This window comes from Anolis carolinensis, chromosome 2 (genome assembly GCF_035594765.1).
Source record: "Anolis carolinensis isolate JA03-04 chromosome 2, rAnoCar3.1.pri, whole genome shotgun sequence".
NCBI classification, from domain to species: Eukaryota; Metazoa; Chordata; class Lepidosauria; order Squamata; family Dactyloidae; genus Anolis; species Anolis carolinensis.
The window spans coordinates 269,638,624-269,664,733 of record NC_085842.1 but is presented as its reverse complement, the minus strand read 5'-3'; the positions used below and the strand labels follow the sequence as shown (position 1 = coordinate 269,664,733).

The 26,110-nt window shown below is 40.5% G+C and overlaps 1 protein-coding gene across 5 annotated transcripts in view; it reads right to left on the bottom strand.

The window, feature by feature from the left end:
- Window positions 1-3,540: 3,540 nt before the first annotated feature.
- Window positions 3,541-26,110, bottom strand: part of pja2 (praja ring finger ubiquitin ligase 2) — a 64,681-nt gene continuing 42,111 nt past the window's right edge. For 4 of the 5 annotated variants that reach the window (XM_008114000.3, XM_008114001.3, XM_008114004.3 and 1 more), the window contains 4 exons: window positions 23,900-23,941; window positions 6,686-6,800; window positions 6,158-6,279; window positions 3,541-4,214 (listed from right to left, as the gene is read on the bottom strand). In XM_008114000.3, the coding sequence (XP_008112207.2) occupies window positions 4,086-4,214; window positions 6,158-6,279; window positions 6,686-6,800; window positions 23,900-23,941 (408 nt within the window). In that variant the 3' untranslated portion in view covers window positions 3,541-4,085. The remainder of the gene's footprint in view (window positions 4,215-6,157; window positions 6,280-6,685; window positions 6,801-23,899; window positions 23,942-26,110) is intronic. The other variant, XM_003222993.4, reaches the window with a different exon arrangement.

Below are 26,110 nucleotides of genomic sequence, written 5' to 3'. Positions count from 1 at the left end.
AAGCTGAAACCAAAACTTCAAACCATTTGCAGAATGTTTCCCAATATGGAAACTAGCAGTCATTGAGAATGGGTCTTTATTCAGAAATAAAGATACTAGGCTACAATCCTATTATGTGCTTATCAGGGATAAGTTCCACTCAACTCAATAGGATTTATACTTTAGAACAGACATGTAAGTGCCTGGATTAAAAATGTCATTTTTAAGTGATGTCAACTAGAGAGCATGTGCTTCAAATTCCATTTATATAGAGTAACTTTTTGGTGGGGGGGGGGGAATAATCTGATGTGAAAAATGGACTGGTAACTCAAATGTGCAGTTTGGGTATGTTTCTAGATTCATCCCAAGTCTTAGCAATGCACAGTTGGAGTTAATACAACAATTACATCCCATCCTGCATCGGGTTCCGGTGGCACATGCCCGTTACCTCTCATTTGGACTACAGCTGTCTTTAAGGCAATCTTTTAAGGGAGTTTTCTTGCAACATTTTTTCAGAGGTGCTTTGTCATTGCCCTCTTTCAGATGGAGTGTCTCATGGCTGAGCTGGCATTCAAACCCAATAGTCCTGGTCTAAAACTCAAATGACTATAAGCATTAGGACATGCAGCTGCTTTCACAAAGTATTCCGCAACTTCAGATGGTCCAGGGAGTGTCAAAGATACTACTGGTCTCTTTGATGTGCAAAGCCCTGTAAGAACCATACTCAGGCTATCTGGAAAACTCCCCACACCCTTCCATATCAGCATACCCAGATTATTTTCCTCCCCAGGGAAAGATAAGGGTTGGCTTACCTGGTAACTTCTTACCAAGGGCTTCCCATTTTCTAAGCTGTTCTTCTACCAGCTGTTCAAAATCTCTGAATAAAAAGGTATTCTGTGGCTGTTAAACTAGCTTCCTCTAAAAGGAGCATTTCAGTAGACAGGTTCTCCTTTATTGGTGGGTATCCATTATTTGTAACCAATCTTATGTTTTAATAAATGTTAGTGTATGCACCTGCCGTTGCCTGGGTTTGCATTTTGTAATGCTGTTTATTAGAAAAACTAATTGTTTTTTTACAATTGTAGAGATGGTTCTATCACCAAACTGAAAGACGAAGCAGTACTTCCTATGTCCCTCCCGGAAGGACCACTCCTGGCTCTAATGGCCTTTTGTGCTTTCAGCTGGGTCTTTCCACTCATTTCAAAGCTGTCAATCGCATTGCTCAGTTGTCTCACATGCTCACAGTAGTTTTATTGTGTTTGTTTTTGAAGGGAGTTGACCTATGGATTTTTAAAAAGGCATTCCAGTCACCTGACTTGATTAAATAAAACTATTTACCATAATGAAACAAAAAACAGTAGTTTTTCTGCCCCTCGAGTATTCTCCATGTCAACCCTCTAGTGACTCTGCATTTGATTTTGGTTCACTGCAACAGTCATCAGCCCCAGATCTGACTGGTAGCATCTTGCAGCTATCTTCCTAACCAGTCAGACAGCACCACCTTCTTCTTGGGCTGCAACTCTCATCATCCCCAGCCTGCCTACAAAAGGGGTAAAGATGGTGGGAGATGCAGCCTGGCAAGTAGTCTGAGCTGTCTGCCTTAGAGGACAGCTACACCTTTAGTTGTGGGTGGGAATCATGCAGCTCTCCTAGTGTGGATGAGCTACATCTCCCATCATCCTTTTCTATGACCCCTAAGCCTACCATTATGTAAAGTTGGATCATGAAGGTGATGTGAGCCAAGCTTGGTCCAGATCCATTGTTGGTGGGATTCATACAACCCCCATCATCCTCGCCCCCCCCAAACTCCACCGGTACTTTGTTGGACCATGAAGAGTACGGTTTCCAAATTTGATCCAGATCCATCATGCTGTGTAGGAGCTTTTGTGGTTCAAATACACAAACATACATATGTTGACTTTTATATATAGAGTTGTTTTATATTCTAGTTATATTTCTTCGTTTATTTTCAGATACTTTTTGCCTTATCTTTTGCGGGAGGGACACATATTTAATTAATGAATAATAATCTTATCCAAGGAACAGTACCAGACTTTATTTACTTAATTTAGGATTCAAACTCATAGATACAGTGGAGAAAAAAGTATTTCGTCAGATACCAATTGTACAAGTTTTCCCACTTAAAAAGATGAGAGGGGCCTGTAATAGACATCATAGGTAGACCTCAACTATGAGAGACAATATGAGAAAACACATCCAGAAAATCACATTGTCTGATTTTTCACGCATGTATTTGCAAATTATGGTGGAAAATAAGTATTTGGTTCATAACAAAAGTTCATCTCAATACTTTGTTATATATCCTTTGTTGGCAATGACAGAGGTCAAACATTTTCTGTAAGTCCTCAAAAGGTTGGCATACACTGTTGCTGGTATGTTGGCCCATTCCTCCATGCAGATCTCCTCAAGAGCAGTGATGTTTTGTAATAATTAGTCCTGTATGTTTTTTTGAATACAACCTAGCTGCTACTTCTGGTATGTTATAGAAATTGCAAAGTGATGGCCTTGGGAATAAAGCACTGAATTATCCCGTTCTCACCCCCACAAATTCTTGTCATGCTGAAGACTTGTTCAAAATCTATTCTACCAAGTGATGGATAAACTCTGACAAGTGTTAAAAAAGGAGGGGAAGTGTAGCTATTGACGATTCTTCGTCTTTATGGCTCACTCTAACCCAATGTTCCTCAAACTTTTTAAGCAGAGGGCTGGTTCACGATCCCTCAGACTGTTGGGGACTGGACTATAGTTTGAAAAAAAAACCCGAACAAATGCCTGTTCATACTACACATTTCATATTTGTAGTGCAAAAACCATGAAAGAACAATACAATATTTAAAATTAAGAATAATTTTAACCAACATTAACCTTACCAATATTTCAATGGGAAGTGCGGGCCTGCTTTTGGCTGATTAGATAGTCAAGTTAATTAGGATTGCTGTTGCTGTGTGCCTTCAAGTTTTTTCAGACTCAAGGTGAACCCAAGTCTAAAGTTTAGGTCGGGTGGAGGGCAGCATCCTGCCCACAGGGCTTAATTTGGGGACCCCTTCTCTAGCCCCCAATGTAAACTATACACACATTATTTTTGTTAAAGACCTGCACAATTTCTCAAATCCTGGAGATTATCTGATTTTATTGTAAAATATATAAAAGAGAATAGAGGCAATGGACAAACAGGATTTTGGCCAAGAAGTTCACTCTACTATGAAGGTGGGAAGAACCTTTGAAGATTAATTTGTTGAGGCACCATGCTGTATGTAAGCTTTATGTGAAACAATATCTAATTTCTTTCCAAAATATTTCAGCTTTGCACACAGTATTACCTCTTTTGTATAACCTCCATTCTCTGCCACAATTCTAATAAAAATTGTGGTTCTCTCTTGCATCAAGCCATTTAGTTCCCACAGGCCTTCTACCATTCAGTTGGTGATCTGTGAGCTTTTACATTGGTTGGTAGAGATTTGTGAACTGCATAAAGCAGCCTGAGACAATAGCACAATATTTCCCTTACAGATACTCACACACAGGGAAATCACAGGGAAATTTATGATTATGCTGTTTATTTCCAGAGAAACAAAGTATACTACTGCAGTGATCACTGAACATTTCACATTTGATGCAAATATGAAAGAGCTATGTACAAACAAATTGTGGCACTAATTTTAAACAAAAGGAAACAACCCAAGCCTCAAATATTATATAAGGTAAAACAGGATATATGCATAACTTTTGTAAGCTCCAACTGCACTGCAGTTGTATTAACTTGAGCACAAGTGCCATATTTATTGTCATTCCCTCAAACGTAAGCATTAGACATTAGTTAACATTAGTCAGCAACGTGTTTTACTGCAGAAAATTAGTGCAATCTTTTTACACCTTTCATTCCAATAAGTCTAACTCTTTACTGTAAACCTAAGTCATTCAGAAAGCTCAGACATTCTCTTTCTAAACTATTATATACTTTTAAGTGTTTTCATATTTATATGTATTTATATATACTTGCATATAAAGCAATTTCACATTGTAATTAAACAGGAGAAATTTACAGCAAGATCTGATGGCCAGATTATTTTTTCAGGTGTTCCATTTTATTGTGTTCCTGAAGTACTGTGGACTGAAGGAGCAGAATCATGATCGGGCAAGAAGGTGATGGCAGGGGTTCCAGACTCTGGAAGCACAGCTGCAAGCACATGACGGCACACAGGACACGTTCCTGACTAGATGAGAGAGAAAAAACCCCAATTAATGGCAATGCAGCCTAGTATCTCAAGAATGCCAAAAAGTAGGCTTCAATTACATTTAGACTGAAGACCTTTATGTAGAACAAGTGAACTAAGGAGCCAATTATGTTGCCTGCTTCAAAGTGGCTGTGTCAACTTCAGAGGGATTTTTCTAGTAAAATCAAATTGGAGGTTGCTTTTGGTGGCTGAGTTGGAACATCATTCTTAATCACACAAGGTGACAAAATGTGCTATTGAAAATTTAAAGTCTCTATCAAATAGGATTTGTTTAAAGTCCATAGCAAACATTTACACTATGTGAAAGAGACTGCATTTCAGGAAATTATATTCAAGTACTATATTTACTCGAGCCTAATGCTCACCCTTTTATGGCTAAATTACATAGCCAAAAATGAGGTGTGCATTAACTTCAGTGGTGTGCTAAAATTGTGCATGTAAACCCACCTGTGCCCTTCTGTCAGGCTGAGGCTGGCAAACTTGATGCTGGGTTTTGACTTCCCAACTGGCCTCATTCATGAGCTCTTCAAAACCTCCCCCTTAGTTCTGAAGGCCTTGTAGATGAGGCCTTAGTTGGGAAGCAGCCACTCAGTCAGATGGAGGGGCACAGCTTCCCCTTGTCTGTCAGCTGTTCTGAGGCAGACAATGTCCAACAGGAAAGGGGAAGCCATGTATTACATTCAGCAACCTTTTTTGCAATACACACCTTCAAAATTGAGGTATGCATTACAAGCATGTGTGTATTATACTCAAGTAAACATGGTAGTTCTGCAGGAAACCCATCTGTACGTTGCACTTTACTCTTTCTGCTCCACCACATTAGTTCACCACCTCCTGGCACAGTAGGGGCTTCTGAAGTTTTTCTGGCCTTTTCAAGTTTAAGATCAAGGCTACAGAGATAATTTAATCAAATTTCCAGCATACAAGACTCCGAATATTGCTAAAACAATCCCCCTAGCTCAAATTTTCAGTAAATAAAACTACATTTTGCAAGTGATTTCAAATCATCCATACTATCACTTGAGGTTGTTTGGTCTACTTTGCAACATGTCAGACACTTACTTAAGCCATATAGACTCTTTTGCTGAACCAACACACCCATTTTGAAAACAGTGGTGCAAACTTAGTAAGCAAGAGCACCATAAGAACAGTGGAGTGAACGCACGAGCGCTAAACCAGCGCCTCTATTCTGTTAATGGGATCTTTCTGACACAGCACACCAAACATCCACTTTTTTTTGTTGATAACAGTAATGATGGGGTAGACTCTACATTATAGATTATAGATTAATTGCTAGTGGAGGGTGCGAATTCTAGATCACAGCGTTATGAATGTGTAACTACCAGTATGTATTATATTCCAATTTGATTTCCAAAACCTATCTCAACAGCCAGCAGCTACACCGAGTAATGGACATCTGTTTGCTGCCAATCATAGTCCAGCAGGATGTTTCCAGCCCCATTTCTATCCTAATCACCAAGAAAACAGCCTCTGTTGCCTAGTGCAGCTGCTGGCTATTAAGGTAGTTCGGGGTGGGGAAACATTTGCAATTGTGATACAATAGTAGATACGAATGTTGAACAATTATGGGAAACATACATTTTACTGACACATTTGTAACATAATGCCAGCCAATTAGTGGTATGTTAAACTTGGGTTTAAAACCTTACTCACCATAGTTAACTCTACTTCTGTGAAAATTCTGGGAATACTTTCAAAATCACAGGCCAAACAAATCTACACATCTCCACAGGAAATAATGATGCTGCTATTTCATGGGAAGGATTTTTCTGTTTATTTATCAATTGAAAGCATGTAAAATGACAGCCATGGCCTATTTAAAGCTGATTGTGTCAATGTTTTACAGAAACAAACAATAATAATCTCAAGTTTTCAAGTAACACACGAAAGCAAATACACACCTTTTGTAACCAAAGTGTTATGCAAGGCTTATGAAAAAAGTGGTGACAGGGAAGCTCTGTTACAATTTCTTCTTTGATATACTCACTGCAGCAAATAGCACAGCACTGTTCCTGACCTACAGCTTTGGAAAACAAGAAATGTATCAAGGTGCAATTCTAACTGTAAAGATTATGATGGCACATTTAATAATATAATTCTTTCAAAGGCCGCATCTATTCTGCCATATCATACAGATTCAGAATGCAGTTTAACTGCATTAAACTGCATTATATGGCAGCAAAGATGGGGCCAAAACTAAAACTGCAAATGGTTTCCAGTTTTAATCGAAGGTCAAATCAGGTTAACATTAATGGTTGCAGAACACAGATCATGCCATCACAGGCTACAACTTGCCATGGAGGAATAGAAAATACCTACAGATTTTGTTGGATGCAGACAGGTGAAACCACAGGTATCGGTCCTGTGAGTATGGAGTTTGTGCTGTATTTCAATTTTATATTTGAACAGAATGTAACATTTATTCTTACCATTGTGATCATCTGTTATAATAATTTGTGGCAGACAGTCTATGCTTTCTCTACTAGCTGGTGGATGAGCTTGCTCAACATCAATTGCAAGAGATTCCAAATGTGCCAAGGCAGTCTAAAAATAAGCATTAAAAATAACATTTCTTACACATAAGGTTAACATAATTTTGTTATTTTGTTAGGTTTCATTTAAAACTATTGTGTGAAGCTCAACAACTGCAGAAAAAAGTGGATATACATTGACTGTTTAGGTTTTTTGAAGTGGGAAAATGAAGAAAGCCTAGATTAATAAGGATTACATTTCTGGAATTATGCCTATAAATATTTATACAATTATAACAATGTCATTACAGTATAAATATCATTCTTCAAATAGCAAGTGTCTATGCATCATGTAGCTGTACCACTAGTTACCCTTTTCTACATGTCAAAGTTTGATACCTTTAGTAACAGCATATTTATTGTCGTAGATTAGTGCTTTTCAGCTTTATATACTCTATATGGTACCTGGAAAATGAGCATGAACAACAGTGGTTTGAATAATTTAGCAATACTAAGGACCTGTCAGTTAAAAATCATCATATCTAAAAGCTTTTTACACACACCTCTTCACACTTTGCTCCATTTTAACAAACAGCCAAACTCCCTTCTGTCACAGCTTTGCTATACCCTCCTTTTCCTAAAACATGACCTACTCCACCACAGGTTGTGGGTATGATCTGATAGAAAAAGGTAAACTGTCTCAACAGGTAGTTTACTATAGATTTCATATTAGATACTTGATGAGTATACCTGCAGGAAATGGATCTAGAAAAATTAATGAAGGGGTGTCATTTATGAGAGACAAGGCAGTTCATGTGGTGGGTTCATCTTAGAATTTGGATTTTAAGTGAGTAAAAAAATTAATCAAGGTTATACTTTGTAGTACAGCTAGCTCAGATATTCAGAGGCCCATTATACAGGCAGTTCCCAAGTTATGAATAAGATACATTCTGTAGTTTGTTCTTAAGTTGAATTTGCGTGTAAATTGGAATAGCTACATTTTTAATATAACCAGCTACACACACACACACACACACACACACACACTTAAAATATGTATAAAATGTTTTATAAAAGCTATATAACCCCTGAGCTAATGGATAAAAATTGGCTAGGGGAATGCTGGAGGTACAGGATGCAGAAAGGCTCTTTTTTCATGATTGCTGGTCCAGCAATATAGTACAAAACTTTTGGGGGAAAATGGCTATAGAAACAAATAATACGATCACAAAAAAGGTTAAGAGAAACTCAAAAATGTGTGGTTTTTTTTGTGATTATTCACAGAGTATTAGTGTCGGAGACAAATACATTTGCCAATACAATTTTGTGGCGGCAAGATTAATAGCAAAATCTTGGAAGGGGAAAACAGAGTTAACTATTAAAGACTGGAGAGAAAAAGTACTAGAGTATATCCAAATGGTCAAGCTAACTAATGGTATCAGAGGAGGAAATAATGAAGAATTTGTCAATAAATGGAGGCTAGCACTTGGCTATCTGGAAAGAAAGACAAAGGAAGATTTGAAAGTAGCCACAAATGCAATTTATTAAGATAAGAAATAAGAGTAGATGCTTGTTAGATACGGGATCCACGTTGAGTGGTGTCAGAGATCTGGGGTGATGGGTTCATGAGTGTGGGGTAAGGGGGGCAGGGGTTTGATAAAAAGTGATAATTAATATTTTGTATATGATTTTCATTATATGGCTGCATAATGTCTTGTTAACATTTTATTTTATTTTAATGTATATTTCTTTCTTTTTTCTTCTTTTTCTTTCATTTACACAACAAAAACAACATTTGTCAGTTAAAAAAAAAGATTTCACCGAACTGTCTGTCCCTGTGAAAAATTGAAAAATTGACTTGTTGTGGAAGCAAGGATTGATGATAACGCTTCTGTGGACACACCTTTTCCGGCGTGAATTTCCCTTTTGAGGGGTACATTTCTCTCACTTTCTGTTGTTCTTAACTATGAGTTGTTTGTTAGTCAGATGTTTGTAATTCAGAGATTGCCTGTACATAGGTAAGCTAAAATTTATAATAATAATGTGTAGTCCATTGTAATAATAAATTAGAATCCCATGTCAAACTTCAACTGTTTCTTTCGTAAACGACCAGGTTTAATTAGTTTCTAAGATACTGATTCCTGAAAGAAGAGAAAAAGTAATCTCTTGTTATAAAAGTGTAAAGAAAGTATCTGAATTGCCTGTCTTCATCTCAACATAAATCTAGATTCTTCTGGTATTGATCAGGCGGCTGACCTGAGTGGCACTTCCAGAAAGTGGTCCTGCCTGTTTTAAAGGTGTATAAATGTGTAAATATGTCTATATTTATTCCAGGACATATTCCTATATGAAAACTTTTATACAGAATCCCAATGTGTGGTTGTCAAGATAATCTTTCCACAAAGTATAAGCAGGTAGGACATTTTTGCTGTTATAGCTGAATTGGTACTTACACTTTACAGAGATTAGATGCATATTTTCAATTTAAGTTCTGATTTATCAAACCTAACCTTATACAATGTGAACATATTGCCAAGACTGTTGAACAGAATCCAAATGTCACCTTTAATAGTGGCTTAGAATATGTAGTGAAAGAGCTCATAAATTTATTTTACTTCCCTGGGAAGATACTGAAATGATATATGACCACTGACAAAGTACTTTGCAGCTCATCTGTAAACATACACCATAAGATTACCCAAATCTATGCATTATTGTAATGCATTAAGGTTTACTCTATTAAACTAACTTCTTTTAGCTCACATCTTGGTAAAAGGGAAGCTGATATAAATATTCAACAGAAAATATTTTCCTCAGTTTAGCAAAAAAGATGCAGACACATAACAATATTTAACATTTGTGCTGAGCATCTGAAGTGTTCAAAAGGCTCTGAACACACATTCCTCTCTAATCTTTACAACAGCTGCGTAAGTCAAACCAAGATCTCCCTAGTATAGGCAAGGGACCGACGCTGAGAGAATACTGTACTGTTCAAAACTTCAGCAAATTCAAAGCTGTACTGAGATTTTATGACAGCAATTCCCAAACTGTAGCTTTGCTATTAACTTATACAAATGTCATATACCATGGCAGTAAGCACACTTAGAACTAAAATAATCAGGTTTGTGTCAGGTAGAATCCAGTTCATCTGTAGTTAAGGAGATTAAAAATAACTGTGGCAACAGAAGAAAAATAGTTGTTAGTCTAGCTACTAATGATCAGAAAGATGTGGCAGAGATGTTATCAAAAGTCTTTTTCTATGAAGAAGCACTAAAATTCCCTTGATAAATGTGTTAGAAACCATATTTATTTATATAGCTATTCTTTTATTCTACAGCACAAGTCTTCTCCAGATGTTAACTGATAATCTCTATTCATGTTATTAAATGTTTATTTCCATCCTTGGCACATCAGTGTACAAAATGAAACATCCATGTGTGTTATTCAAAGCTAAGCCAACTGCTACAACTGTCCCCAAAATTCAATTACTGAAATCAAGCTCTTTGGACATTGTTAATCCTATGTTCTGAATACAAAACCAACATTCTTCTGGTAAATATCTGAAAGAACTTCAAACCCACAAGCTACCAAGCAATAAAATGTATCAGTTATACCATGTTACATAGATTTTTTTTTATATATTCATACCATCATAGAATCATAGAATAGTAGAGTTGGAAGAGACCTCATGGGCCATCCAGTCCAACCCCCTGCCAAGAAGCAGGAAACAAAGTACAACTTCAGTACAGCATTAGCTATCTACCAAAGGGAATTATAGGTTGAATATCCCTTATCTCAAAAGCTTGGGACTAGAAGTGTTGTGGGATGCATCTAAACTGTCAAAGTAATGCAGCTTGACACCATTTTAATTGCCATGGCTTAATACTATGGTATCCTGGGAATTTTAGCTTTAAAGGTCTTTAGCCTTCTCTGCCTAAGGATGCTGGTGCCTCAACAAACTACAACTTCCAGGATGCACCTGTGGATTTCAGTTTTTTTAAAAAGATTTGGAAAACCTATATAAGTAGTCTTCAAGTAAAGAACAAAATACGTTTTATGTGTTGTTGAAGGTTTTCATGACTGGAATCACTGGGTTGCTGTGAGTTTTTCAGGTTGTATGGCCATGTTTCAGTAGGAGAGAATGCTACTAGAACATGGCCATACAGCCTGAAAAACTCACAGGGACCCAAGATAGGTATGTACTTTCTTAAGTGTAACACCAAGCAAATATATATAATTTTTAGCTTTGGATAGTATAAGGAAAGGTTAACATCCCTGTGATGTTTGTTTTGCTGTCTGTGCCCCTGTTCAGAAGATTTCACCTCACTTTTTGTCCCCATGGTAATTGGGCTTTGAAAAAACTAGCTTGTTGTGGAATCAAGGATTGAGGAAAAAGCTTCAGTGGAAACAATAACTCTTTCAGGGCTGAATTTCCCTTCCTTGGGGTAATTTCTCACTTTCTGTTGTCTCAGCCCTGTTCTTAACTATGAGTTGTTTGTAAGTTGGAGTTTGGAGTATTTTGGAATCCTGGACAAGGGATGCTTAATTTATACAATCTTTTAAAGCCTGCAGAAGAGAAGGCTGAGAGGAGACATGATAGCCATGTACAAATACGTGAAGGGAAGTCATAGGGAGGAGGGAGCAAGCTTGCTTTCTGCGGCCCTGGAGACTAGGACATGGAACAATGGCTTCAAACTACAGGAAAGGAGATTCCACCTGAACATCAGGAAGAACTTCCTCACTGTGAGGGCTGTTCGACAGTGGAACTCTCTCCCCCGGGCAGTGGTGGAGGCTCCTTCTTTGGAGGCTTTTAAACAGAGGCTGGATGGCCATCTGTCGGGGGTGCTTTGAATGCGATTTCCTGCTTCTTAGCAGGGGGTTGGACTGGATGGCCCATGAGGTCTCTTCCAACTCTACTATTCTATGATTCTAGGGAATAGTCTGAAGTACTGTATTTTCCTCAACAGCATGCTTAATGATGTCACCAAAAACTCCTAATTGGTATGGTATCATTGTTTTCAAACGAGCAAATTATGTTATGATGCATAGTTAGCTCCCAATCACCCGCAATGAATCAGAATGAATCTCAAGGGGAATCCCTAACCTGCTTTTCCACTAGCAAAGTAAAAGGTTTGACAGTTTGGCTGAGATTATTCTCACAAATATCTCTGAAGAATTATCATGCTACCTAAACTAAATGGAGGAAAGAGCAATGAATATTAAGAATTAAACTTACCAGTAATTATACTACAGAAAAATCTATTTCCCTTTTGAGGTGGTTTCAGCATTTATTATAGTTCAACTACCTTGATGTTTCAGACCCAAAAGACCACATTGGTGCACCGTCTCAAGGCATCTCTGGCATTGCAATGTCTGCAATACACTAGTAAAAAGCACTGTTGAGTTTAAAGAAACTATCAATAGGGGCACCTCCTCAACAACAACCCCTCAACAGCATCTCAATCCATGGCTGAAATCTTTATTTTATAAACCTTATACATTTATGTCATGCACTAACAGAAAATGAAATCACCTTTCCTACAGAGATAGAAAACTAAAGATGGCTTTTAAAAGATGGGTTATGATTGAGCTCTCTACGTGGTGAAATAAAAGTATCAGAGGCAAACAGTTTGTCTCCAAAGCAAGTCTACAAAATAAAAGGACTTAAAGGATCATGCTCAGGATCTTATCAGGTTTCACTTGTAAATCTAATTATAGCCTCTGACTCTGTCTGTGCCAGCCATTTCCTAACATTCTTCCAATTTATATTCTTCTAAAAAAGCTCCCTAACTAAGCTTCTTTGCAAGAACAGTGAATCTATCTAAACAAAGTTATGAAGCGATCATATTCTGCAATGAAAAAAGCCACGTCAAGAGCTATGAGAAAGGTCAACAAAAAAACCAAAGGAAGACATTGCCCCAGTCTAATACTGGAAAAGTAAGTGTAGGGAAAAATAAGGAAAAATACAAATAATTGTATGTTTCAGAAAGGTAGGTCAAAAATTTTAAAGGTAATTTTGAATCGAGTCCAATCACACACAGGAAGCACAGAGACAGCACAATAGAATGTTCTGCTCCCTCCTCCTTGAAGCCTATGGTCCCATTTGGAAAACAGTTCTGGCCCAAAACAGCAGTTTTGGGGAGCTGCAAGGATGTGAACATCACTCTCTTTCTAATTCTGTCGATGGACTCAGTTCTGTCACCAAATATCCCATACTGGATGGAGGCCAATATTGTGGAATATTCTCCTCTAGCACAATTATATGATATGCTTCCAATGAAAATTGACCATAGAGTTATGCTCTAGAACTCTAGAACTGCCTGTGAGATGTTTTTCTCTAGGCATTTTCTAGGTCCTCTGAAACAATTGATATGCTTCTGCCGGAAGTAATTCATTTCAATAGGATTAACTGAATTGTGGTTTCATGTTTCCACTGTTAAATTTAGGAATGGATGCCCCCCAGATATGGGAATTGTGCTATAAAAATAGCATTGCTGTTTCATCTCATAGGTTTTCCTTGTGCAATGATGTTTTTAAGTTTGATACTAGAAGACTACTTTCAAATGTTGAGTGACAAGGAAATACATCTTCAGTTATTTTATTTAGGGGTTTATTCCAAGAGTTTGCCAAGTACATTGTTCCTGCATCATGGGAGCAAGTCTTTCCTATAATAGAATCTTCAGATCATATTATTTCACACTTATCTTCACATCAAGTGAAATAAACTGCCGAGTATTAGAAAATATAGGCAAACATGTGAAAAAAGTTGGGATGCTAGTATTAATTGTCAGGGTATTGTGTATTATTAAAATCAATCTGGATTCAGCAATTATGGAGTTAATGAGAGTCTGCTATGATTGATGTATCACAGGACCAATGGGGTCAAGTGTGTTTTTGACCGAGACTTACTATCTTGTTCCTGTGGAATGTTGAGGGAGTGTTTTTCCTGTGTAGAGCAGAGAACAGCGATGTGCTGTGTGTGTGCATGAGTGCTTCGGCAAAGCACTCATGGAGGAAAGGACTGAATTTGTTCTGTCTGCAAATAGATCATGTAAATAAAGTAAATCAACAGTTGGACTTCGTCTGCTGGAGTGAGTTTGTCCAGTGCTGTTTTTCCACACGGGGAAACAGTCTGGAGAGAAGGAGGTGAACCGGGATGGTGAATTTTTGGATTTCACTCTGCTACCCATCATCCCCGCTGACATTAATTTGTGCGAACCTGCCATTTTACAAAGTCTATGAAGTTCAAATCAAATTTTAGAAGTTATGGGTTTTCTAGAGACTGAATCTACTTAGGGAAAAAGAGATATTTATGCTTGTGTTTTCAAGTGAATCACCTGAAATCAACAAGAAGAGTTAGCCACACCTAACTTAAGGTCCAATGATTTTAATGGGAATTTAGTGTGATAAATAATAGTCTAGATTAGAGCTTTCCAAATATTTTATATCAGTAATATGCTTTTTAGACATGCATCATCTTGTGACACAGTAATTCCATTTTAACTAGAAAATCAGAGGTTAAATCAAACCCTTTTAAAAGACAGACACACATGTAAATTGAAATAATAAAAAAATGAAAGTATTACAATTTACATATGTGTCCAAATCTCTTATAAAGGACAGTAAGACTCAAAATATTTCACAAAAACCTTCCATTGATATTTTCTAAACAATATGATTTATTGCTTGTTTCACATAGACTTATTACATTTGCGTGACACACCTATACACTCCAGTTGATACACCAATATATCATAATACACAGTTTGGAAAGCTGTGCTGTAGAGACTGGCTTGTATGCTGATATGAAGAAGTAGATGCAAAGTTTCTCAGTGTCCCACGCCTGCCCACCCGGCAAAGGCGCCGAGCCGATTTGGGCTCATCCAAGGAAAGTTATGCAACCCAGTAGGTTCCGGAATGCTCTGAGGGATCTGGAGCCAGTCAGCGACTCGATCGATATGCAGGTGGACACATGGAATATCAGGCTATCCAATGCACTCGATGAGATCGCCCCTAGACGCCCTTCTCCAACCCCACCGAAACCTGTCTCCTTGGTTCACCGAGGAACTTCGACCAATGAAGTGGGAAAAGAGACGGCTAGAGAGCGTGTGGCGAGAACTCTGTGACAGAGTATCAAGATCAGCTTATAGGGAATTTATGGAGTCCTATGAGCATGCTATCATAGAAGCAAAGCGAGTATATTACGCCTCTTTGATAGCATCCGCCAACTCACGCCCGGCAAAATTGTTTAAAATTATTTGATCTTTAATGACGGTCCCTACCGTCCCAAAAAGTGATCAGGCCCTTTCAGCCGAGGCTTTTCAGAGCTATTTTGCAGACAAGATCTCGCTACTACGCCGGGACCTCCCTGCCACAACTGATACAGTGAGAGAACTTGAGACTCCGTGGCCGCTTGCAGGGCCCACCCTCGACCAGTTCATCCTGATGGATGCAGAGGCTCTCAATAGGCTCATAGCTGCAGTTAGACCGACCACTTGCTCCCTCGATCCGTGTCCCTCTTGGTTGGTGAAATCCTACTTGGAGGGATTACGTGACCTGCTGTTGAAGATAATAAACAGCTCCTTTGAGCAAGGATTATTTCCAGAGGGCTTAAAAGAGGTGGTGGTCTCTCCCCTGCTGAAAAAAAAAAACAGATTTAGATCGCTTGGTTCGCTCCAGCTACCGCCCAGTTTTGAATCTTTCGTTTCTGGGCAAGATGATTGAGAGGGCAGCAGCAGAGCAGCTGCAGCAGTTCCTAGGCTACACAGCTGGACTAGATCGCTTCCAGTCTGGCTTCCGTGCGGGGCATGGGACAGAGACTGTGTTGGTTTCCATCACGGATCATCTTCGATGCCAGCTTGACCAGGGCAGGTTGGTCTGCTTGTATTATTGAATCTCACAGCAGCATTTGGCACAGTCGATTACAATCTTTTGACCCACCGCCTTGCAGTTGCTGGAGTCAGGGGGACAGCTTTAAATTGACTAGCCTCCTTTCTTCACAACCGTGGACAGCGAGTGGAGAGGGGAGGCCTGGTCTCTGAAAGGTCACCTCTACTTTGTGGGGTTCCTCAGGGGGCCATTCTCTCCCCTCTGTTGTTTAACATCTATATGTGACCACTTCATAGAATCACAGAATAGTAGAGTTGGAAGAGACCTCATGGGCCATCCAGTCCAACCCCCTGACAAGAAGCAGGAAATCGCATTCAAAGCACCCCCGACAGATGGCCATCCAGCCTCTGCTTAAAAGCCTCCAAAGAAGGAGCCTCCACCACAGTCTGGAGAAGAGAGTTCCACTGCCGAACAGCCCTCAACTGTGAGGAAGTTCTTCCTAATGTTCAGGTGGAATCTCCTTTCCTGTAGTTTGAAGCCATTGTTCCGTGTCCTAGTCTGCAAGGCAGCAGAAAACAAGCTTGCTCCCTCCTCCCTATGACTTCCCCTCACATATTTGTACATGGCTATCATGTCTCCTCTTAGCCTTCTCTTCTGCAGGCTAAACATGCCCAGTTCTTTAAGCCTCTCCTCATAGGGCTTGTTCTCCAGATCTTTGATCATTTTAGTTGCCCTCTTCTGGACACATTCCAGCTTGTCAACATCTCCCTTCAACTGCGGTGCCCAGAATTGGACACAGTATTCCAGGTGTGGTCTGACCAAGGCAAAATAGAGAGGTAGCATGACTTCCCTGGATCTAGATGCTATATCCCTATTGATGCAGGCCAGAATCCCATTGGCTTTCTTAGCAGCCACATCACCTTGCTGGCTCATGTTTAACTTGTTGTCCACAAGGACTCCAAGATCTTTTTCACATGTACTGCTGTCTAGCCAGGCGTCCCCCATTCTGTATCTTTGGCATTCCATTTTTTCTGCCAAAATGAAGTATCTTGCATTTATCCCTGTTGAACTTCATTTTGTTAGTTTCGGCCCATCTCTGTCAAGATCGTTTTGAATTCTGCTCCTGTCTTCTGGAGTGTTGGCTATCCCTCCCAGTTTGGTGTCACCTGCAAACTTGATGATCGTGCCTTCTAACCCTTCGTCTAAGTCGTTAATAAAGATGTTGAACAGAACCGGGCCCAGGACGGAGCCCTGCGGCACTCCACTCGTGACTTCTTTCCAAGATGAAGACAATGCATTGGTGAGCACCCTTTGGGTTCGTTCGCTTAGCCAATTACAGATCCACCTAACCGTAGTTTTGTCTAGCCCACATTTTACTAGTTTGTTTGCCAGAAGGTCGTGAGGGACTTTATTGAAGGCCTTACTGAAATCTAGGTACGCTACATCCACGGCATTCCCTGTATTGACCCAACTCCTAACTCTGTCGAAAAAAGAGATCAGATTAGTCTGGCATGACTTGTTTTTGGTAAATCTGTGTTGACTATTAGCAATGACCGCATTTATTTCTAAGTGTTTGCAGACCACTTCCTTAATGATCTTTTCCAGAATATTGCCTGGTATCGATGTGTGGCTGACCGGGTCGGTAATTGTTTGGGTCGTTCTTTTTTCCCTTCTTGAAGATAGGGACAACATTCGCCCTCCTCTAATCTTCTGGGACTTCTCCTGTTCTCCAAGAACTCTCAAAGATAATTGTCAGTGGTTCTGAAATAACCTCAGCTAGTTCCTTCAATACTCTTGGATGTAGCTGATCTGGCCCTGGAGACTTGAATTCGTTTAGAGCGGCCAGGTGTTCCTGGACAACTTGTCTCCTTATTTGGGGTTGGATTTCCTCAAATCCTTCGTCCATTTCATGTTGCTGAGGTTGAAGATGGCTTTCTTTTTGTGAGAAGACCGAGGCAAAGAAGGCATTAAGCAGTTCTGCCTTTTCCCTGTCCCCATCACCCCATCTTCTCCTTGCAGATGCCCCATCACCTCCTTGTTCTTCCTTTTTCTACCAACGTAAGCAAAAAAGCCTTTTTTGTTGTTTTTAATGTCTCTGGCAAGCCTGAGCTCATTTTGCGCTTTAGCCTTGTGAACCTTTTCCCTACTTGCTGAGGTGGTTCGAGATTTCGGGCTCGAGTGTTACCAATACGCTGATGACACTCAACTTGTGTTGAAGATGGAAGGCCAACCGGACTCTGTACCCGATAATTTTCATCAGTGCCTCGAGGCCGTTACTGGATGGTTGGGTGCCAGCAGGTTGAGGGTGGATTCAGCAAAGACGGAGATCCTATGGCTGGGTCAACCGGGCAATGGGGATATCCAATTGCCTACCCTGGATGGCGAAGCGCTACGCCCATCTCCACTGGTAAAGAATCTGGGAGTCCTTTTGGACCCTCTGCCGACGATGGAGGCCCATGTCTCCGCCGTTAGCAGGACCGCCTTTTTTCATCTTCGGCAGGCTAGACAGCTGGCCCCCTATCTGTCTAGGGACGACCTAACTACGGTGATCAAAGCTACGGTCATCTCAAGACTGGACTACTGTAACCCCCTCTACATTGGCCTTCCTGTGTTGGTGATTCGGAAGCTCAAATTGGTACAAAATGCAGCTGCTCGGCTTCTTGCGGGAGTCCCAATGAGATGCCACATAACACCAATCTTACTGCAGCTGCACTGGTTACCCATTGAGCACCAGATCACTTTCAAAGTGATGGTACTTACCTTTAAGGCCTTACATGGTCTGGGGCCAATGTACTTGAGGGACCGCCTCATCCCCTAGCAACCCCAGAGACCCCTCCGTTCTGAGGACCAAGATCTACTGGAAGTTCCCAGTTTTAAGACCTTGCGTCTAACAATAACCAGGTGCAGAGCCTTTACAGCAGTGGCGCCATTACTCTGGAACACTCTGTCACCTGAAGTCGGTGACTTACGGGACTTATCAGCCTTTCGCAGGGCATGTAGGATACACCTGTTTCGGCAGGCTTTTGATTTCTGTTACTGCTATTTTTAAATTGTTTTAGATTTTAGCCTGTTCTTGTAAGCCGCCCCGAGCCCTAGGGGAGTGGCGGCATCTAAGTTTGAATAATAAATAAATAAATAAAATCCTACCTTTGAAACCTCACAAGTCTCCCCCAAGCAGTTTTGAGGTGCTGAGGAAAGGTGTGATAAAGGAGTATGTACTCGGCCGTTTCTCAGTCACAGGGTGCACTAATACAGACAGCTGCAGCTGTTTGCCTCAACATGTCCTGCGACTGGCAGGCCATTACTCATTGCATTGCTCTTCACTGGCTGCACTGAGAGGCAGAGTGCGTCGTTAGAGTAATACAACTGTAAATGTTAACTGGAATACTTAAATGTTGTAAGTCAGGCTTATCGCCTGATAATTACCAAACATTATGCCATGTACAATAGAGTCTCACTTATCCAACATTCTGGATTATCCAACACATTTTTGTAGTCAAAGTTTTCAATGCATTGTGATATTTTGGTGCTAAATTCGTAAGTACAGTAATTACTACATAGCATTAATTTGTAATGAACTACTTTTTCTGTCAAAATGTTGTATAACATGATGTTTTGGTGCTTAATTTGTAAAATCATAACCTATTTTGATGTTTAATAGGCTTTTTCTTAATCTCTCCTTATTATCCAACATATTCACTTATCCAACATTCTGCCGGCCCATTTATGTTGGATAAGTCAGACTCTACTGTATTATTTATTGGGACTCAGCATTATATCTAATCATAGGTTCAGCTAACAAATTTTGTTTACGGTGACAACACCTACTGACATATTACTGAAAAGTTTCATGCTGTTCTAAAACTTAACTCAATATCCAAGTATGTTGCTAATCTTAATCACATTCAGATAAGCATGATATGAGTTTTCTTCAGGTAATGGGATTTTCCTGCAGTATAGTATAAGGCGATCCCTCGTCGTTCGAGGACGATGGTCTTCCAACCTTGGTATCTTGGGCGTGTGTTCTTAGGTGACTGAAGAGACCGATTCTTGACCCGCATATTCTCCCGCAGTGAGGACATCGGTTTCCAGGTGGAAGGCGGTCCCGGTCGGGGTTAGCTTGACGCTCCTTCCTCTTGGCACGTTTCTCCCTTAAGCCCTCCGTTCGTGCCTCTTCAAACTCCGCAGCACTGCTGGTCACAGCTGACCTCCAATTAGAGCGCTCAAGGGCCAGGGCTTCCCAGTTCTCAGTGTCTATGCCACAGTTTTTAAGGTTGGCTTTGAGCCCATCTTTAAATCTCTTTTCCTGCCCTCCAACATTCCGTTTCCCATTCTTGAGTTCAGAGTAGAGGAGCTGCTTTGGGAGACGGTGATCGGGCATTCGGACAACGTGGCCAGTTCAACGGAGTTGATGGCGTAAGAGCATCGCTTCAATGCTGGTGGTCTTTGCTTCCTCAAGCACGCTGACATTTGTCCGCCTGTCTTCCCAAGAGATTTGCAGGATTTTCCTGAGACAACGCTGATGGAAACGCTCCAGGAGTTTGGTGTGACGTCTGTACACAGTCCACGTTTCGCAGGCATAGAGCAGGGTTGGGAGGACAATGGCTTTATAAACAAGCACCTTGGTCTCTCTACGGATGTCCCGGTCATCAAACACTCTCTGCTTCATACGGAAAAATGCTGCACTCGCAGAGCTCAGGCGGTGTTGTATTTCAGTGTCGATGTTGACTTTTGTGGAGAGGTGGCTACCAAGGTAGCGGAAATGGTCAACATTTTCTAATGTTGCACCGTTAAGCTGTATTCCTGGCTTTGCAGAGGGATTAGCTGGTGCCTGTTGGAAGAGCACTTTGGTTTTCTCGATGTTCAGTGAGAGGCCGAGCTTCTCGTATGCTTCTGCGAAGGTGTTTAGAGTGGCTTGTAGGTCTTCTTCTGAACGCGCATAGACTACGTTGTCATCAGCATATTGGAGTTCTATAACAGATGTTGTGGTGACCTTGGTTTTGGCTCTCAGTCTGCTGAGGTTAAATAGCTTGCCATCTGTCCGATAGATGATTTCCACTCCGGTGGGAAGCTTCCCATCAACAAGGTGAAGTATCATAGCGATGAAGATGGAAAATAAGGTGGGGGCAATAACACATCCCTGCTTGACACCTGATTCAACCTTAAATGGGTCACTTTGGGAGCCGTTGCTGTCCAAGACTGTTGCCATCATGTCATCATGGAGGACCCGCAGGATGTTCACAAATTTGTCAGGGCACCCGATTTTTTGGAGGATGGTCCAGAGAGCGCTGCGATTCACTGTGTCGAATGCCTTTGCAAGGTCAATGAATGCCATGTACAGAGGTTGGTTTTGTTCCCTGCATTTTTCTTGGAGCTGTCGAGCAGTGAAGATCATGTCCACTGTTCCTCTGGAGGGGCGGAAGCCATTCTGGGATTCTGGGAGGGTGTCTTCTGAGACAGGGAGAAGGCGGTTTGCAAGGATTCTTGCGAGGATTTTCCCGGCGGAGGTTAGAAGGGAGATACCACGATAGTTCCCGCAGTCTGTTCTGTCCCCTTTCTTGAAAAGGGTGATGATGGTGGCATCCTTGAAGTCTGCTGGGATTTTCTCGGTCATCCACACCTTTTCAATGAGCTGGTGGAGTTGTTGCATCAGCTCAGGTCCACCCTCTTTGAAGATTTCAGCGGGAATCCCATCAGGTCCGCTAGCTTTGTTGTTTTTTTGTTGGCTGATGGCATTGCTGACTTCTTCCAAACTAGGCAGTGCTGCAAGCTCATCCCTGGTTTGTTGTTGCGGGATTTGTGAGAGGGTCTCTTCGGCCACATTGGAGCTGCGATTCAGCAGGTTCTGGTAGTGCTCTTTCCAACGTAGTGCAATTGATGTTTTGTCCTTCAGAATTTTGGTTCCATCTGATGAGCGTAGGGGCTGTATGCCATGGTTTCTTGGTCCATAAATGATCTTTGTGGCTTTGAAAAATCCCTGAGCGTCATGGGTATCTGCAAGGTGTTGGATTTCTTCAGCCTTCTTTGTCCACCAGATGTTCTTGAGTTCTCTGGTCCTTCTTTGGACCTCAGCTTTTGCACTGGCATAGATCTTTTTCTTGGCAGCACAGTTGGTGTCTCTCTGCCATGTTTGGAAGGCTTTCCTTTTGTTATCAATCAGCTGTTGGATCTCTTTGTCGTTATCATCAAACCAGTCTTGATGTTTCTTAGTTAGGTATCCAATGCTTTCTTCGCAGGCTGTGATGATGGAGGTCTTCAGTTTGTTCCAATGTTCCTCAACATTTTCGGGGTGTTCTGTGGGTAGATGATCTTTGAGTGTTGTTTGGAGAAGGGCTCGTTTGGAGGGCTCCTGAAGGGCTTGGGTGTTCATTTTTCGCCTTGTTTTTCTTCCTTGGAGTCTGCGTTTGGGGACGATCTTGATAGCCATCGTGGATCGGATTAGCCTGTGGTCTGTCCAGCAGTCATCAGTACCTGTCATGGCTCTTGTGAGAAGCACATCGCGGCGGTCTCTGGCACGTGTGATAACATAGTCCAGGAGGTGCCAATGCTTTGACCGAGGGTGCTTCCATGATGTCTTGAGCTTGTTTTTCTGGCGGAAGAGCGTGTTGGTGATGACAAGGTTGTGCTCTCCGCATTTGGTGAGAAGCAAGATGCCATTCGAGTTGCTGTTTCCGACCCCGTCTTTTCCTATGATCCCTGGCCACAGGTCAGAGTCCCTTCCGACTCTTGCGTTAAAGTCCCCCAGGAGGATGATTTTGTCCTCCTTAGGTATCTCCGATAGGATGGTATCCAGCTGACAGTAAAATTTTTCCTTGATGTCTTCGTCAGCATCTAGAGTTGGTGCATAGGCGCATATGATGGTTGCCTGTTGGTTTTTGGCAAGGTTAATTCGGAGGGTTGAAAGTCGTTCGTTGATGCCAGTGGGTGCTTCAGTCAGGTGCTTCACCAGGTCGTTTCTGATAGCAAAGCCAACTCCGTGTATTCTTCTTCGCTCTTCTTCAGGTAGTCCCTTCCAGAAGAAGGTGTAGCCTCCCTTTTCTTCCTTCAGCTGCCCCTCTCCTGCTCTCCGGGTCTCCTGAAGGGCTGCTATGTCGATCTTGAAGCGTCCCAGCTCTCTTGCAATGAGAGCAGTCCTGCGTTCGGGGCGCTCGCTGTCAGTGTTATCTAACAATGTCCGTACGTTCCATGTTCCAAAGTTCATTTTTCTTTTTTGGCCGCAGAGTGGTGACCCCTCTGGACGCGGCAGTCCAGTCAGGGTATTTTCCTGCACCATCCTATGGAAATATGAACTTTAGGGCTAAAAGCATTTGTAACATAACATTTACTCACAAAAATAAAATGTCTTTGACAAAAACAATGGTAGTCCAAGGCAGATTATTTTATTTTTGTGAGCAAACTTCATGCTATTTTACTAGGGTAAATGCTTGAATACTTCCACATCCTCAACCCCAAATGTTGAATTGTTCAGACATTTCACATTTCTATTTAACATTGAAAAATAAACAGTATAGATCCCATCAGATAAAATGGGATCAGAAATAACTGTGGATTACAGTTGTTAGAAAATGAAACGACTTTCCATAATTGATATTGATGTGACTGTGAGTGAAAAAGACATCTGTGCCAAAGTTTACCTTGAAAACCTCCACAGCCTTCTGTTTTCTCAAAATATGTATGGGATTAAATGAAAGATATACCTTCTGATACCTTTGTAACATCTAGTTCATGCCCCTCCCCTCCCCTCCCCGGGGAGTCTTAAAGTCAATATGATGCATGTTTTCACATTAACCAGTAGACAGGGATGTTTGGTGGGTAAGTAGGACTGGATAAATAAATGGCTGTCATTTTTGTAGCAAACCTGTGGTCTTTGAAAGTACGTTTCTATCTTTTGATCCTTTCAGATATTTCAATTAGTATTTCAAGTCCCCTTCGCGGTTTTTAGAGGTACAGCAATTTATTATACTACCAGACTGTCTTAAGTCCGGCAAGAGTAGAACTTCTCTCATACAATCTATTTTGTATAAGAACACAGGAAAGTGTTTCAAAGGGATGACCAAGTTCAAATAATATGTATGGACTATAAGAACTGTTATAATGACAAGCACCAACTATGAGATGGCAACAATATTTTACACTGGGTTATTTTCCGAAATTTAGAACATCATATTACATGTGCAAAGCTCTCTTGCAGCAGAACAGTCTTGGAAAGATTACTGATCCTTGAATGAAAGCAATAACTCAATCACAAAAGTAAAATAAATAAAAACTGAAATATTGCCTACCTCCCATATCAACTATAGTATCTACAAAAAGGAAATGTACGCAATTGGAAATTGTAGATACCTGTAGACGCTGATAAGTCATTTCCATGTACAAGCTTGACACCTGAATTTGAAAAGATTCAGGTTAGTGAAGGTGAGGAGTACAGATTATATTTTTTAAATGTACCCCATAGTAAAATACCTATCAAATGTCTTCTGTGAAATTTCAGAACAGTTTATTCTTAGACAACTGCTGCTACTAAAAGTGGTTCTAGGGCAATTTGCCTTTTATTCACTCCAACAAATTAAATTAAATTTTGAATGTAGATGAATAGAGGTGTTCTATTTGCTTTTCGACATTTTTACTTGAAATCTGTTGTTGAAGGGTTCCATTAGTACTGCTGAATGGTATTCCTGAATACTAATTTCTGGAAGAGTTTCACTACCAAGTATGGTTTGAGGTTATTATTTTTTAAAATTAGAGTTAGAAGCTTGAAGCACAGCTAAAACAAGCAAGTGTAATAAAGTTGCATGAAAAGGTAGAAAAATTATATACAAGATTTCTGATTGGTTTCTGATTATTGTATTATCATTTATTAAAATATTTAATGCTATGACAAGAGATTTCTGGGTGCTTACAAATAGCACCAGTGGTGGAACACAGGGAAGTTCCCTCCAGCAAATCTTAAATCCTCAAGCAGGCACATATGAGGAGATCTGGTCTTTCAAATGTCAAACCTTGATTTTAAATGTTATCACAAATACCTTGAATCCAGACTGGAATTGTATTGGTACCCAGTATGTTTAAGACTGACATGCTGTCTACATGATAATTCCAGTCAGCATACAAGCTGCTGCATTTTGAACTAGTGGCAGCTTCTAAATCTTCTGCAAGGGTAGCACCACATACGGCAGAACACATAATAAGAGTCTTATGGGGATTAAGTTACTAGTGCACTGATTACTCTAGTAAGTTACTTCTGTCCAGGAAAGGCTGGCAACAAGCTCTCTATGCCACAGAGTCCACTTGGGCCTCCAGAGATAGGGGTGGATCCAGCAGCACTCCCGAGTGACTTCAGGGAGAGTGCAAACCTATCCAGAACAGCTGTTTTGTTTATCCAATTCTTGGAGCCAAGAATCTGAAGCTTATTGGGATTCAGCTTTAGTTTACTGACTCTCATTCAGGGAATCTTCCAAGTGTTTGTCCAACTAAACAATGCTCAATTGAGGCAAAATATCAAACTATTCCTTGGTGATTGGAAGTGCAACTGTATCCACTTTTATTTTCTCATGAGTCTGTGGATGAAAGTCAATAAAATGAAGCTTCCTCAGTTTTCCTAATCCTAGTTCGTTGTGATATGAACCTAACATGCTGGTTCATAGTTGCCTCCAAATCATGATTTCAGTATGGAAGCAGAATTTGTCATGGCAAACAGACTAATGGAAGAGAAGAAATAGAGAGAACACATGCATGTGTTTGCCGGATAGCAGGGGAGGAGGGAATGTGTGAGCTTGCAGAAGTGTTCCTGACCACCAAACCAGAGTTTGCTTTTGGTCTGCATTGTTTCTCTCTCCCCCCCCCCCCCCCACCCGCCGCAACATTCATTCAAATATCTGTAATGATCTAAGATGAATTAGTCTATTTGCTATACTGTACACTGAAAATATAGAAAGAGTTAGCCTAACATTAACTGTCTCAGCTAACTTACCATATGCACTCTTATAAAAGACATGCAGCCTACCAAAAGCTTACATGAGGGATGGAAATACATGGTACTTGGTAAGTAGCTGGGCAGTAACTGGTTACACCCCTCACCATTTGGCAATAATTTCTGGTTGACTCTATATTCATAACCCCCTTTTTATGTCATAATGCATTTGCTAATGTTGAAAGAGCTACCAGACTTTATTGTTAAAACAACCACATAGGATGATTGTTTCTAGATGTTACCTCATTTAATGATTTCATAGATGGAGTTAGCATGAATATTCCACTTATACATCAACTGATGTATGCTGACAAATAAACATTTTGATCATACTTTATGTTGAGATATGTTACATTAGCTATAACCTCAAACAGTAGATGCCACTTCCCCTTTAGAAATAGAAACATTAAGTATGCATTTATCTTTAATTACTGCACATGCAACACCTTGAAAAGCAGTGTTTGTTCAAAGAGATTGCAATAAACATATTGGCAAAGATTTTCTTTCTTAAATAAAAGTGTTAGCATATTTTATGAAATTGAGGTATTGGAATATATAACCTAGGGATATGGGGGTCACACTGC